Source organism: Halyomorpha halys, unplaced genomic scaffold (assembly GCF_000696795.3).
Source record: "Halyomorpha halys isolate HHAL.00 unplaced genomic scaffold, Hhal_1.1 Scaffold45.1, whole genome shotgun sequence".
NCBI classification, from domain to species: domain Eukaryota; kingdom Metazoa; phylum Arthropoda; class Insecta; order Hemiptera; family Pentatomidae; genus Halyomorpha; species Halyomorpha halys.
In genome coordinates this window covers 569,270-584,896 of record NW_027113993.1, presented here as the reverse complement: position 1 = coordinate 584,896, position 15,627 = coordinate 569,270, and the positions used below count along the sequence as shown (strand labels likewise).

The 15,627-nt window shown below is 28.3% G+C and overlaps 1 protein-coding gene across 4 annotated transcripts in view; it reads right to left on the bottom strand.

Moving 5' to 3' along the window:
* Window positions 1–2,777: 2,777 nt before the first annotated feature.
* LOC106689166 (peroxisome proliferator-activated receptor gamma coactivator 1-alpha) overlaps window positions 2,778–15,627 on the bottom strand; it is a 23,512-nt gene continuing 10,662 nt past the window's right edge. For 3 of the 4 annotated variants that reach the window (XM_067051238.1, XM_067051240.1, XM_067051241.1), the window contains 8 exons: window positions 14,712–14,904; window positions 13,934–14,036; window positions 12,466–12,567; window positions 10,413–10,535; window positions 9,900–10,016; window positions 8,178–8,369; window positions 6,702–6,847; window positions 2,778–5,906 (listed from right to left, as the gene is read on the bottom strand). In XM_067051238.1, coding sequence (XP_066907339.1) covers window positions 5,788–5,906; window positions 6,702–6,847; window positions 8,178–8,369; window positions 9,900–10,016; window positions 10,413–10,535; window positions 12,466–12,567; window positions 13,934–14,036; window positions 14,712–14,904 — 1,095 coding nt within the window. In that variant the 3' untranslated portion in view covers window positions 2,778–5,787. The remainder of the gene's footprint in view (window positions 5,907–6,701; window positions 6,848–8,177; window positions 8,370–9,899; window positions 10,017–10,412; window positions 10,536–12,465; window positions 12,568–13,933; window positions 14,037–14,711; window positions 14,905–15,627) is intronic. The other variant, XM_067051239.1, reaches the window with a different exon arrangement.

The following is a 15,627-nucleotide window of genomic DNA, read 5'->3' as shown; positions in this document are numbered from 1 at the left end:
TTTTTTTATTTTAGTATGTATGAGATCATTTATCAATATTACCTATTGCCCACAACTGTGTGGCAGATTGTAATATCTATCAATAAATAAATCTATCTATAAAAAAAAATAATTTCTATTAATTTAGAAACATTTTCAGTCATAAACAGGTAAGTTGTATTCTTCGAATTCTCCGCATGGCACAGACTGAATAGAATAGATGATGTTTTTAATTAAAAGTTATATTCATAATTAAAGGGCAATAAGTTGTAGTGCCTTTATCATTTATATAGTGTTATCTGTAGCCTACCTTTTGTCATAAGCACTATATTTTTGGTTGGCTTTAACGAGTTTTTTGGAAAAGAAGCCAATAGGTTTGTAATCAGAATCTTCAATCTGCTGTAAAGCATTATCTACAGCTACATTTGACATATCTACAAATAAAGCCAGCCAACAATCCATCTTGGGGTAGATAAGCAATGCGGTCTCTGCTAAATCCTTTTTACAAGCTTCGAAATTCTTCACTGCTTCTTCGGTCCACATGACTTTGTTGCTTTTATCATTTTTAATAATATTGTATTAATTTTTAATCCTGCTTAATTTTCTGCTGCGCTCTTGAATTGTCTCCGGTTTGTAATTAATTATTTCTTCGCGTCCAAATTCAGATTTGCTGATATTGGTTGTCAGTCCATACTGTTGCAGGCGCTAGAAAACAGCTGAAATATAATTTTTATGGACTTCTTCATTATGTGACGCAATTAAAATATCATCCAAATTAGCAAAAGTAAAGTGTAAACCTCTGAGAGCTTCATTAATAAACTGCTGAAATGTAGATGGCCGGTAACATAGTCTAAATGGCATGACATTAAATTTAAACAACCCAAATGGTGTTATTATTGCTGACTTCTCAATAATATTAAATATATGGATGAAAAGACACTTCAAAGTCTATCCTCTTTGATAATGTGAACAATGTTCATAGAATTTAGTTAGTAGATAGTGGTTAATAACACCTCTTGGAAGGCCTCCATATTGTCTGATCATTCATTTTCAGTAGTACTAATGGAAGAAATTTGGGAAAAATGAAATATAGGTTAAGTGAGAGGAACTAGGATGGACTGGAAGGAAACTTCTCAATATATAAAAAAAGGAAATGATTATGCTAGGGGAATTCACAATCTTCATAGCTAGGAGGTAACAAGCTTAAGAGGAACCAGCTACTTGAACTTGTGAGGAAAGGGAAAGAAAGATAGAAGGGCATTGAAGAAATAACTCTGGCAAATCTAAAGTACATACAAGTCTGTTCCATTGGATTATGAGATGGCCACCTAATGTATATAAATAGGATATTGACGCTCAGAGGTGCCTTTTATAAAAATTCATTTATGATAGTAGAATATTTCTGTTTTATAACTTTATTGATAGAATGAATTTACAATAGTATATATTATTTATAAATTAAAACATAGTGAAGAGGTTTTGTTCAGTCCAGGTATCAATTTAGTAGGCATGGCGCACAAGTATCTGAAGGTCTCAGACAATGAATGGGTATTAAGGTTAGAATAGCAGTACAGGAGTATCAGATGTGGTGGAGTATCAAATAGGGAGTGCAAGTTTAAAGGGTATGCACCTTAGATCCTTGAAGGACAGTAGTGGCTCATTGGTATTCACCCCAAGTTACACTCACAATTATTAACAGAGCAGACCCAAGGGATATTTGAAGTAATAACACCTAATTTTCAAAAAACTATTTTCCTTATCTTTCTGTTAAAATCTTCTTAGGAAAATTGTTTTATTGTTGAACGACCATTTTAATTAAGAAGACTTGACCACACCTGACAATGTATGTAGAAGTCTAAAAATAGATGCTGCTGGGAGCCAAATCTTTATTTTTTTTAAATATAGCTATGAAAATTTAACAAATTAATTAGTACTCAGGAACTTAGTTTTCATCAATACTAAAATAAAATTAAAATTGAGTTTTTCTTAAATATATAGAAAATGTATTAAATTGTAAGATGTGGAAAATAAATATAACTAGATCTTTTACGATCTGCATTAAATTAATAAGGTTAAATATTTTGGATAGTAAAAAAATGAACACAGTTTATAACTTTTATCTCTGTCAGGCACAACCAATTTATGAGAATGCATATTTCCAGAATAATGGTAGGGGTTAATTCTAGTAGCTTCCCTAAATATTAATTTTTTTTAAATCCACATTGTTTGCACATTTATATTGCATTTTTATGTTTCTATCCTTAAATCCAAGATATTTACTGTTATTTTCTTTGTAATGTTTGAGAGAAATGGTGCTCGATCCATACCTTTGAAATATTTTTTATATGAATTATTCATGATTGTGTAAAATGCCACTTAAAAATGCAAACACAACTGTTTATAAATGAAAAGTTCAACTAGTTAATTTTCTCTAAGGTCTAAGCATAAATTCAATTGATAATCTCACAGATGAGTTGAGCTCAATATTGGTCTCAGGAAATAAAATTTTTTTTGTAATAAATTGTTTTTTATAATTAACATTATAAATATCAATAATTTAGAAGTGAAAAAATCAAATTTAACATTCTCAGATTATGATCAATGATATTAAATACAAAAGCAATTATGTAGAAATGAAGGATCATAATTACTGACACAAGAAAATCCATTCTTTAAGAAGAAACATAAAAAGATATTGGTAGAAAAAATAACTACTAAAATATTTTTAATGAGTTAATAAGATGAAATGATAAGTTCCACAGTAACTTGACCCAAACTAAAAATAAATAAATAAATGATACATTATGGTAATAACTGTCTTTTATTAATTACAATATTCAGTAACACAGTATGTATACACTACTATATGATGAATGTATGTATATATATAATATACACATAAACTGTATGCAATTTATTATATGCCTTATGATATTAATAATTTGCTAAGAAATAATCAATTGTGAACTAGTTAATTCCAAAAATCCCATGCAAACAGGCATCACATGTTAGATATTAGTAGTGTAAATCTGCGTTCAATGGTCTGTTTTTGATATAATACAGTTGACAACAAAACAATTAAATTTTTTTTTCCTTACGGAGATGTATCAGTCTTATATTAAACATGAACTATTCACCTGACATCGATAACTATTGGAGACAAAATGGAGATTATGCTGAAATTTACATGCTATATTGAATTAGTATCAAAACAATTTCTATAAATTCAATAAATACATCAGCTGAAATTATACTAAACTCCATTGATCTGATAAAAGGGGCACCCATACCTCTATCCAACAAATATTTATCCCACTATCCTTAGGCTTGTTCATGATTTGAAGCAGGAAAATGATTTCCCACTTTGGTTATTGATTAAAATTAAAAAGATAAAATAAAAATGATAAAATTATTTTAAAAAATCAAATCAAAAGGATTTGTTTTAATTCCACAACGAAAAAAAAAATTTACTAAGGGGATTGTAAATATTTGTATATTATGTAAAATTCATTGGAGGAATTAAATAGATCTATTCAGTAATTAATCTGATTTCTTAAAGATATATCAAAGAAAATATATGATTAAAGTAAAATAAAACATTATAGATTGTAAAAAACTTCAGTATATTATTTTAGAAACAGAAAAACTAAATTGGAGCCTTTACTAATCAGATACTAAGCTAGTACCAAAAACTGAGCCAATTTTACTTGATAGTGACTCGGACAGTTCCATTAGTTAATGTGATTTTACTGTCGGGTGGTAAAGTTATGAACAAGCTATGGTGGGGTCTCAATGATAGAAAGTGAGTGCTGACCTGCTTTGAAATGAATAATTATGAAAAAAAAAATCAAATAAAGAAGCAGATCAAGGAGTTTTCCTATTTTTTTTTTTATTTCTGGTGAATACATGTAATCACAGAAAACAGGAAAAAATAAAATTTTTATTAACGCCTTAAAATTATGAAAATTGAATTCACAAAAAAAATTTAATTTTTTTTCTGAATTCAAACAATCATTGCCAATTCTTTTCAAACTGAGCAAAGATCAAACCTCATTAACAGTCTTCAATTGAATAGTTTCACAATCATACTTAACAATTACAAATTCATTTTTATCAATGAATAAATAAGCATAAATACAAACAATGAGTAACTGAGAAAAAGAAATATAACACTAAAATATAAATTATAATTACAAAAAATAATAATAAAGGAGTAAAACAAGAATTAATATCAATAAAAGAGAAACTGTATTAATTTCATTTCTTTCTTTTTTATGATAGACAAAAATCATCATTTCTAATGAATTATCTACAGTTAAAACTGCACAATAGAATTGGTAACTAATTATATTTAATAAGGAAAATTGTTGGTAATAACTGCTCTGTGATACCAATAACATAAGAAAATGTGAAGAAAAAGGTCGTTAGAATTTGTTTAAAATATATTTCTAGACTTATAATCTAGAAAAATGGTTTTTAAATAACAAAACTGAACAAATTGTACACCAAACAGTAACACAAATAAATAAAATACAAGAAAAAATAAAACATCAAAAGTATATTTTTAAGAAATAATTATCAAATCTTTGATAATGCCTTCAATTGACAATGAGAATAAACAGTAAAATTTTAATACGACAAAAAATAATGAAATTAATTCCCAATTATCAATAAATACTTTCTTGATACATGAATTGATAAAATTTGATTTATTTATCAAGTTTTTTTTTCTTTTCAGTTAATTAAAACAACATTTTGGGAAGTATACTTATATCAACTAATTTTTATCAAGTATTTGGTAAATATGAAGAGAGGATAACACTAAGAGCACTAAAACAAATGATGAGCAAATAATATTTAATAGTTACTTAATTTTGAGTTTAAGGGAATACGAATATATTAAATTCCCTATTAAACCAAATTATTATTGTCAAAACAAAGCCTTATAGTTTAGTAATTTATAGAGCGTTAAATCATTTCTGTAATTTTGTATGCTTTAACCTAAGATAAGACAGAACCAAATCATTTAAAATAAGGGAATATGAAATTATAATTTTTTCACATAATCACAACATTGCTGGATCCTTTTTATCACCTCAAGTGAATCTCAATATATATAACTCTTTTTTTATTATTTTATACTAAATTATAGGAAAATATTCATTCCGTTCATGGTTATTCCACAAAAAAACTATATATATAATATCTGTGGTAAAATATGATTTACCGGGTTTAAAAACTAATATGAATAAGAGCACAGCCTAGTCCCTTTATATACATATGCCAAAATAAAAGTATGTGGGACACTAAACAATCATCTGCTGCCTCTCCGAAATATGTACATATGGCAATGAAACATTTAAGATAACTAAATCACAATATGAATGTAATTGTCTCTACATATACATTCGTTAATATCACTACAAAAATACACTGCACAGAAGTAGTCGGTTATTTCGTTTTGAGAATAACACATATAAATGCAATACCTAATATAGAACAACTGATCAGGTACAGGACATTTGCTTCATCTCATATAATGGAATTGGCAGTGAGGAAGTGAAATAAATAAATTGTGCAGTGTATATCAATAACAAAAAATAAAAATAATAATAAAAAAAAAAAAAAATTACAACTCTAATATTTGACTACAGTATGAGGAATTGGGTTCAAAAGGTACCATTATCTCCATTCTGTTTTGAAGATAAAGATAAAAAAACATAAAATAAAATTAACAATTCTTTTAAGAACAAAACCTAATGGGCTTAACTTTAAATAATACTTGATACTAGAAGATATGAGCATACGTCAAACGTGCGATGACCTTTTCAGTAGTTTCTTTTGTGCTTCACGTAACAAATTATCGAAGGAGTCATTTGAGCGAGAATTCTGTTGATGTGGGCTATAGGCTTGTGGAGAGGCACCATCTAAACACATTTAAAAATGATATTAAGTTAAAGATAATTGCACAATCAATCTGGTGTCCATGTTTTTAAACATTTAGAATTTCTTCAATACGGTCAATGAATTTGTTATTCCAAGGGTAGTTTTTGAGACAATATTAAAATTGTATGTTAATTTTTTTTTTTTCAGATTTCTTCAATATTGAGGTCCACTATTATGTTATTGGAGGAGTGGGTAGTGAAACTATATACTTATATATTGCGAGCAAGGTATATATTGTTTTAGAACTCTTTAGATTTTTAAGAAATAAAGGTGCATTATTATATGCTGGAAGGATAGTTTTTGAAAATGCAATTAATTTTATTACTGCGCACTCACAGAATGATAATTTTTAAACTTGTTAGATTTTTACCTACTTAAGAGCATTTTTTTTTAGATATAACTATCTTTAAGATACTGTATTCTAACTAAGCATGACAATACTCCTGTTACTTTGGCCAAGTGCACTTTAGTAGACATAAACTGGGAGTCCTCCTTTAAAATTTTCTGCACTAATTTCACACAAAATTGGACGAGACATATTCAAAATATACGTGTATCAATGAAAAGAAATTTATCCATGTGTGAGTGTAGGATGAATGCACTGAATGAATTAATGCATTTTCACACTAATTTTCAACTAACACTGTTGTTTTTTGTTTTAAAAGATAAATTTGCCGATTTCAATACCATTAAAATGAACATTATGGATACCTAGTTAAATAATTAATTATAAAATAAAAATAATTATCTGAATAGAATTAATTAGCTATAAATACCTAGATCAGAGTATCGTTGTTTACAGAATGCTCGGCGACCTCCAAAACAAATATCATACTTTGGCTGATGGGGATAATCATTCCCACGTTCGACTGCATCATAAGCATCGATCTTGTAAGCAAATGTTACAAAACCATAATTATCCCTGCAGAGAGAAATGAAAGAATTTAAGAATGATTAATGGCCTTCATGAAATAAGCTTTAATTTGTTTACTTAATAGGCTAAATAACAATTCATTAAATATCGAACTGAGATTCCAATCGTATGGAAATTACTTCCAAGAATTGAAAATAATAGATAAAAATTAACAATATAAATTGATAATCATATAAAAAAAAAAAAAAGAGGTATGTGTCCATATATTTCACTTTGTATTGCAGCCACAATTACAGAGAGCAGATTAGTGGAGTTTGTATGTGGTAGTAGTCTTGAGTAATCAAGCACTATTGTGGTTACAAGTTGATAACTGTAATGGTTGGGGAGTTTTGGTGGTTGTGTTTATTTAAGGAGACGGATCAAGAAATTACAGTCAAATTTACTTCATCATTGAGGTTATTAAAATTTGTTAATAATAATTCTGTATTTCCTTTAAGAGCTTAAGGCAGAAAGTACCGGTCTCACAATAATAATTAAAATATAACAGCCTTTTCCAGAGTGAATTCTAGCAGTAAAATTTTTTTATTGTAATAGGAAACAATAAGATAACAGAAGTCACTTAATTGGACCGGCTCTGCAAGGATTGTTAAGCTCCTATTCTCATATTACAGTATAAAAATGTTACTGCTAGAATTGACCAGCTTAGTCCCCCCACCACTTCCATTTCATCTCTTGTCACAATTTCAATTTACTTTCATATAATTTTTTTTTTATCTTATATTAACATCCAGTGAAGAAGTTATGCTTAAAAAAAAAAAAAAAGCACAATAATTTTAATTATTAATATTTTCGAGGGCTGATAACCTTTAAAAAATACAGGTTAATACTATCTGTACTGTCATTGAATTTAATGATTTTTGAGCATCTATTGTTTACTTCCCATAATTTTTTAACTGAAACAAAATAGAATAATGATACATTAGTTGTTAACAATGGATATTATATAAGGAGACTCTTTCTAGAGAAACAGAAACTAATATTTGTTCTCTAGTATTAGTTACGTTGAAGGTTTGAAAATCTGACCAATACTACATTGGCACTAATAAAATAAATTTTACTTATTTGTGATAAGTCAAAGGATATAAGATCCTCATGAAATGGAATAATCTTGAAATAATATGTTAAGAAATTTTTCTAAGTGATCAAAACCACCATTAGGATGGCCCTCCCAATTCATATACTGTCCTTTTGTTTTCCATTGGAAGCACTTGTCCGTCATTCAACATGTATTTCAAAAAGACATTTTGTCTCCTAGATTCTATTCGGTTGAAACTAAGAAGTACTCACTAATAAAAAAAAATATCTGTCTGATTCTTACCCTTTTTCTCTAAAGTGGAGGCTGATATCGACTATTGGCCCAAAGCAAGCAAAACGTTCCCTGAGCTGAGCTTTTGTGGTACCTTCTTCCAGTCGACCAACATAAATTACTCGCCTTTCTTCTACTTGCCTCATTTTTTCAACTGGGCTCCAATCATCACTGCGTCTGGCATGTCTCTTTGGAGAAGACCTTCTGTAACACAGAATATAAAAATTAAATAGAAAAATAATAAATAACAATCTGAGAAATAAGAAAAAAAAGGTTTGGTATCCTAGGGAAGATTGAAAAAAAAAAGTATGTCAAATTTCAATTGTTATAGAGTGCATTATTTCTTTGACTGACTAAACCAACAGACTTGAAGATTTTTTCCAAATCTTTGTCTTCTTCATGCCTGCAGCAACTATATCAATATACAAATTAAATGGAAAAAAAGACAAGCATAGATAATGAAGCAAGAAATAAATAAATTACGCTACATAGAATAATAGTAGTAAATACTAGTGTTGGAGCCACAGCCTGAGCCTGGTGGTTCTAGGGACACCCTTACACTATGCCCACAGTAAGCTGGGTTCTTCAGATAAATAATTTGGGTATTAACTATTGTGTTTGGTAGAGGGTGAAAACAGATAAATGGTTAATTAAAATAAAGGATTTACTGCAACAAGGTAAGATAAGCACTGTTGTATTTATGAATAGTTAATTTTGCACTTGTAACCATCAATAAATGTTTCATAACACTGTTTGATATATTAGGTGAAATAGACACTATGTTTTCTGATAGACACAAAACTGTTAAGGTAGAAAACAAGTAAAATAACAACTGATACAGTAGGTAAGAAAAACAAAATGCACTCAACTAGGTAAGATCACCATCACACTGTTATATCTAATCCAAAGAGGTTATACTGCCATAGTTAGGAGTTACCACTGCTAGCAACAGCTCAATTAGAGGTTCTTACACTGTTGAAATACGGTGAGAGTTTGGAATTTATAGAATTGGGGTAATGGAATAAAAGTGCCCTGAACAACTAGCGTAAATGAAAAACTTAAGAAAAGGAAAGGCTCCTTCATCAACATCCCAGAAGGGATATCCACATTGATATTAGGGATACTAACCAATGAACGGAGGATGGAGCCATTAATATTATCAGGCTTCATGGAAATTGAGATTCAAAAACATAATGGAAAAAGAAGAATCAATGATCAACATCATGGGACTCACAATTTTTGGTATAGTTCATTACCAAATCAATGACTATCATGTAAAAAGTCTTCTGAGAATATGACACATCAAATTAATTGAACACTTGGGAAATATTACAATTATTTTGAAAACCATTAACATTAATTTAATATTTAACCAAAATAATAAGCAGCTTATTTCCACTTGTTCTAAACATTACTGTTTATTTGGAGTTCACGTCCTTATGTTCTCCAGGTTAAAGCAATAAGGCAGCCAATCCAACAGGTTGCCAACCTATTCTAGCCCGAGGGGGAAAATTGAGAACTGCTTCCAACATGCTAAGTTTATGACTAAACATGCTTGGCCATCCACTGTCTCTCTTTCTTTAACTTTATAATTTAGATTATTATTAAGTTAAATTTAAATATGATATTATTAAATAAAACTAATATTTTTATAGTTACCAACTATGAAAGATAGATGGTCAGGTATGTTTTTTGCACTATTATGCGAACAAAATTAACAACTTCCTAAATTACCTAGAAGAATACCTATGATGTGAGCTCCTGCTCCTGCGGTAACTGCTGCTTCTGGAGCAATGTCTTCTCCTAGAGCTACCTCGACTGCGAGATCGAGATCTACTAGATGAAGATGAGCTGCAAGCAAAAATAAATAATTCATTAGCAATACTATTTGAAAAAATATAAATATATTAAATATTAAATACATAAATATTTAATTATCTTTAGATTATTTTTTTAAAAAAATTGTTCAAAACTGGATCAGAGATGTTTTTCATATTTTTGTAATTTCACTTTGTTTAGTTTGGTATATGTCTTTCATTAATATTTATGATTGTTTATAAAACTTATTTATTATTAAACTCGAATTGACTTTATACATTATATTCCTATTTTAAATACGAATATTCATACTTTGTATTTTGTTTGCAATATGGGGCAAAATATCAGCAAACATTAAGGATTATATCTCTATTGCCTAAGATATTTTTAATCACCTCTAATTAAAGTTAAAATGAAAATTGTACTTACTATGAATCCGATGAAGATCTTGAATGGGAACGAGACCTGGACCTGGACCTTGATCTTGATCTCGATCTCGACCTCGATCTTGAATAGGACCAATAAGACCTCTGACTTTTACTGTGGCGCCTCCTACACAAAATTATACAATTCACATAATATTTGCTATATGAAAGGGCTTAATAATGATAATTAACTAAAATTTAGGAGAAATCATAATATTTAAAATGAGGTAGACTTAGATCAATCTGTGTATAGACATCTTAATGAATAGAATTATATCTTCGTATTTATATTTTTATAAAGAAACATTCATATAAAAAGATATAATAAAAAAAAATTATAGATATTATCAGAATTACGTCCCAAAAAACATCAAGTATCCTGGGAGGATTTTCAGGGCATATAAAATACTCTCATCATATAATATCTCAAATAGATTTTAAATGAAAAAAAAAAAAAAATCAAATCAATAAATAAATCGTCAAGGAAAATAAATAAATAAACATCATGTATTCACAGTACATGATAAAGATAATCGATATTATCAGAATTACGTCCCAAAGAACATCAAATATCCTGGAAAGGTTTTCAGTACATGCAAAATACTCTCATCATATAATATCTCTAATACAGTTTTTAATGTAAAATAAAATAGACTTATGTTAATCAATAAAAATAATCTTTCTTCACAAACTTTATCTAAGAATTATATTCTACTCAGGCCTAAGCTTTTATATGAAAGACAAATGTTGACTTAAATTTACTTTAATCATTTTTATATAAATTTTAACATATTTTAAATCTATATTTTTAGCTATACTTCAATTTACTTTAATTTCAAGTTATTTATTCTCTTACTTTGTTACATTATTTATTTTGTTTGTATCTTTTTTATTTTAGCCTCGATAAAATGGGGTCAAACATTGGCTCACAATAAAAAGTTTAATTACTTATTTGAATTCTTTTGATCGCACTCAGACCATTTTCCTTTTTAACATTATACACAGTCAATTAATGATCTAAAAATCTAATTCTTCTTCTACAGGGTTTTGCTTTGTTAAAGTATAATATTGCATTGCATTTTTTAAAATTAGTTTTATTGATTAAATGTTTATAAATTATTATTATATGGAAATTTTACAATAACTAAAATTTTTTTAATCAGATAGAATTTTAGATATCCTAAATAAATTTCTATTTATGATTATTTTTTTTTAAGTTGGATAAATTTTCAACCAACTAATGCCCAACCCTGGTTGAATGGAGGGAAAAAGGTTAGCAGGCAATGATATTTGGTGTTATTCGCTGCCCACTTCACAATCAATAGGCCTAATTGTTATTATTACAAGTTAACCTGCAAATCTGAAGAAGTTTATATAGTCAAATTTATTTAAATTAAAGAAATTGAGATATTATCAGAATTACGTCCCAAAAATAACATCAGTATATCAAAGGAATACTTTCATTTTATACGAAATATTTTCATCATATAATATCTCTAAAATGGGATAAGAATTTAAAGATAGTACACAATTTATCGACTGGCAACCTATTAAAAGGCTTCGTGATGCCAATGCATGAGTCTACTAACCAGCATTCAGTTCCCAATGATTAATGTTCAATGAAATTTATGGCCCTGAACTGATTGGGTAGTAAGCAAGTAGCACCTTCAATCCTCAATGCTAGATTAAGTGCTAGTAATAAAAAATAATAATTAAAACTGAATTGTGTATCTAAATAAGCCAATATCCAGTGAGAAACGTAGAACGAAAATAAACTTATAAAGAAATGAAAATAAATCTGTGCCTACTCATGTTTATTGTTTAACAGACAAAGGACCTTAAATATATTGAAAACCTCCCTATTTTTACCATAAAAAGTGTGAGTGTGTAGGTTGAAGTTAGTGAAAAGATAAGTTGGAAAAAATATAAGAAAATTTACCCGTCCTATATTGAGATTCTATAAAAACAGCATACTACATCAATAGTTATAGTTATACAATTGTATCTATAATATATATCGGACAATTATTTTTTGTTTAACTTATAAAACTACTAACTTTTTGCTTCTTCCTCGACGGTGATAGCGAGATTTGCTTCCAGAACTACTGGAGGAGGTTGATCTTCGCCTTAGTCGATCACTGCCTTTCTCTTGGTCTCTTCTGTAACATTCAAAAGATATTAATGGATTAACTAAAAAATATTGCTACCATTAAAGTTTTTTGTTTAGGTTAATTGGACCACACTTAAGAGAAAGGAATCAACAAGACATTTTCAGGGCCCTGTTTTCATAACCAGTTTATTGATAGTGGGTGGGGGATAAGATCTTTTCTGCGTGACGTGGAGTAATACTTAAGGAACAGTAATATAGCATTAACACATTTTAAAAATTTGAAGATTGATTCATTCTTGCTAAATGTGGTCTAACTGTATTATAATCTGTGATAAAAAAATAAATAAATAAATTAAATAAAATAAAAATATGGGAACAAAAATAAATTAAATATATTAGTGGTTTAGTGTCTCCAAAAGTGATGAGGTCTGCTGAAATGGTTGCTGCAATGCTTGTAGTAGCTGTATGATGATAGATCTCGAAGAAGTGACAAAATTATAAGAGGATAATTGTATAAAGAAGTAAGTGAAATAATGATCAAGAAGGCTGAGACTGCTGATAATGGCCTGATGGGGAAGGGGAGGAAACATTTTTAATATGCAACTATAATATAACGAAAAACCATAAGTATACACTATCAGTAGATCAACAATGACAAATAATTAGATTTATGATAAAGTTTCTTGTTTTATCAATTTCAAAAAATGGAAAATGTCAACTATTCAAGAGAAGAAATAATTATCTTTCAAGTAGAATATTTTTTCTACTTAGAAAAAAAACAAAAACAATTGATTGAGCATTTAACCAGCATTGCTGATACTTGAGAAAAATAAGTATGTAAGCGATATTTGAGATAAATGAGAGAAAAAATGTGATACTGAAGACAAACATAGAATTATGTTGCTAAAATTTCCAACTAAAAAAAACCTTATGAACTTAAAAAATCCTTCATCCAATGAACCAATAAGAAATATAGTACCTATAAAAACATCAACTTGAATATCTACATGCAAGTAGCATACAGGCCCTAAGTCACTAGAATACATAAAATAGAAATAATTTTTTTTTTTAAACTAGTTTATTTTGTAACTTTTCTGTTGGATATAGGCATGTGAGTGATTAACCAGGTGAAGAATGATTTCTTGACAACATTCAGCAAATGAAAAAAAAAAAAACCTTCTAGATCTTTTGAAACCGAAAGCACACAATTCTATGATAAAATAAGAAATATTTCCATTTGTAAATAGTCTAGTGACTTTCTGACCATCTAATTAGTTAACCAAATCAGTTCCATTCAATAATAAAAAAAATCTTAAAGGACCCCCTAATCAAAAAACTGATTAAATGCAACTGATTCAGAAAGGTTTTGAATCTATCAAAGGTTTAAATCATAATTTTTTTGTCTGATGTCACACCTCTTCTCTACAGCATTTTCTGTTTTGGTGTCATTGTTTTGGTTCGTTGTTCCATCTATTTCCACTTGAACTTCTGCATTCACCATTTCAGTTTTTTTCGAATCTGGAAAATAGCATAATTTACAATATAAAATATACAACAAATGATTTAAATAATTAACAAAATCCATCAACTAAAAACAATTAAAATATGAAAAAATACTAGGAAAAACATGCACGACAAGTCTATTTGGAAAATTAAGACTAAAAGAGACAGCAACCTTCCCAATTCCTATATAATTTAATGCTAACTACTATTTATTAATTTATATACCAAGAAATCTATGAATTTCTGTTTGTAACAAATAAAGTAGCAATTTTTGTTTTAACCAAAAACAAAATATTTGTTTTGTAAAGTAACCATTGGTTTATATAGAAAAATAAATAAATCATTAATTATACACAACTCTAAAACTAAAAATTGTTTTGAAATGCCCACTAAACTAATACATGGCACCTACCTACTTGATTTCTCCACTCTGACCTTATCTTAAAAGTGTATGTAATAGATGGAGAAAGGTCAGGGCAGAAAGGAGCTGAGCAAAATGCAAAATGGTATGGTCTCAGAGGACATCGCATTTTAATAATGGTAAAAACTTAGTTAAGCAAACTGTTAGGTTAATATTCTTATATGAATAAAAACATAACCTTAGTGTCAGGAGAACATGAAAAATAAGTTAATGTCACATTATATTTTAAATAATAATAAATTGTTTTCTGTCTTAATGAGAATACTTACTCTCCGACTCCTGCTTAACAGTGATGATGTTCCATCCATTCTGTCTAGCTTTGATTGGAGAGCGAGGTTTTGCGTTCTTCCTAAGCTTCCTATATTCTTCTAGATTTAACTTCTTCTTTTTTGGTTCTTGGTTAGTAACATGTCTTTCAGTCTCTTGTTCCTCCTTCACATTTATAATCTTTACATCTTCTGTCTAAAAAGAAAGACCCAAAATTATTAATAGGCAGAGGTAATATTTCAATTTGATTCAAATATTAAACTCAAATTCAATTTCATACAAAAATACTGATCTAAATAGATGCTTATTTAAGTACCTGTAACACTAAATAATAGATTTGTATTTTAAAAGTTCTAAGCATTATTTTTTCAACAAACTTTTATGATTTGATATTTCTGTTTTAAAAAAGATAACCTCAATAATTTTTATCACTTGAGTTTAATAGCTTTAAGAGAGAGAGAGAAAGAGAGAAGAAAAATTGTAATTTTTTAAAATAAGAAATTTCCTCACTGATGTAGTTTTCCTTGACCTAAATTTCTTTCAAAATTATTTTCTACTCTTCACCATTCTAGGCTTGTTCTTCCCTAATAGGTCCCCTTCAGTACTGAAGATTGACCACCAGATATTTGAACTTCTTCAGTAAATTGTCATTTTACTTAAGTAATTGCATTATAGCCTTGACCAAACAACATTATATAAAAAAGGATTTGAACAAAACATTTATCTCTAGCAATAATATTCCTGAAAAATTTAAATTCTCTGAAAATAATAATAATAAAGAAATGATCAATAAATATGAGGAACTATATAAGATGAATTTGGTAGAAAATTTGACAAATGAAAAAATTCCAAATAATATTATAAATGTTCTAAGTCTAGGGGATAACGTTAACATATTTCCAAAGGACATAAGAAAGG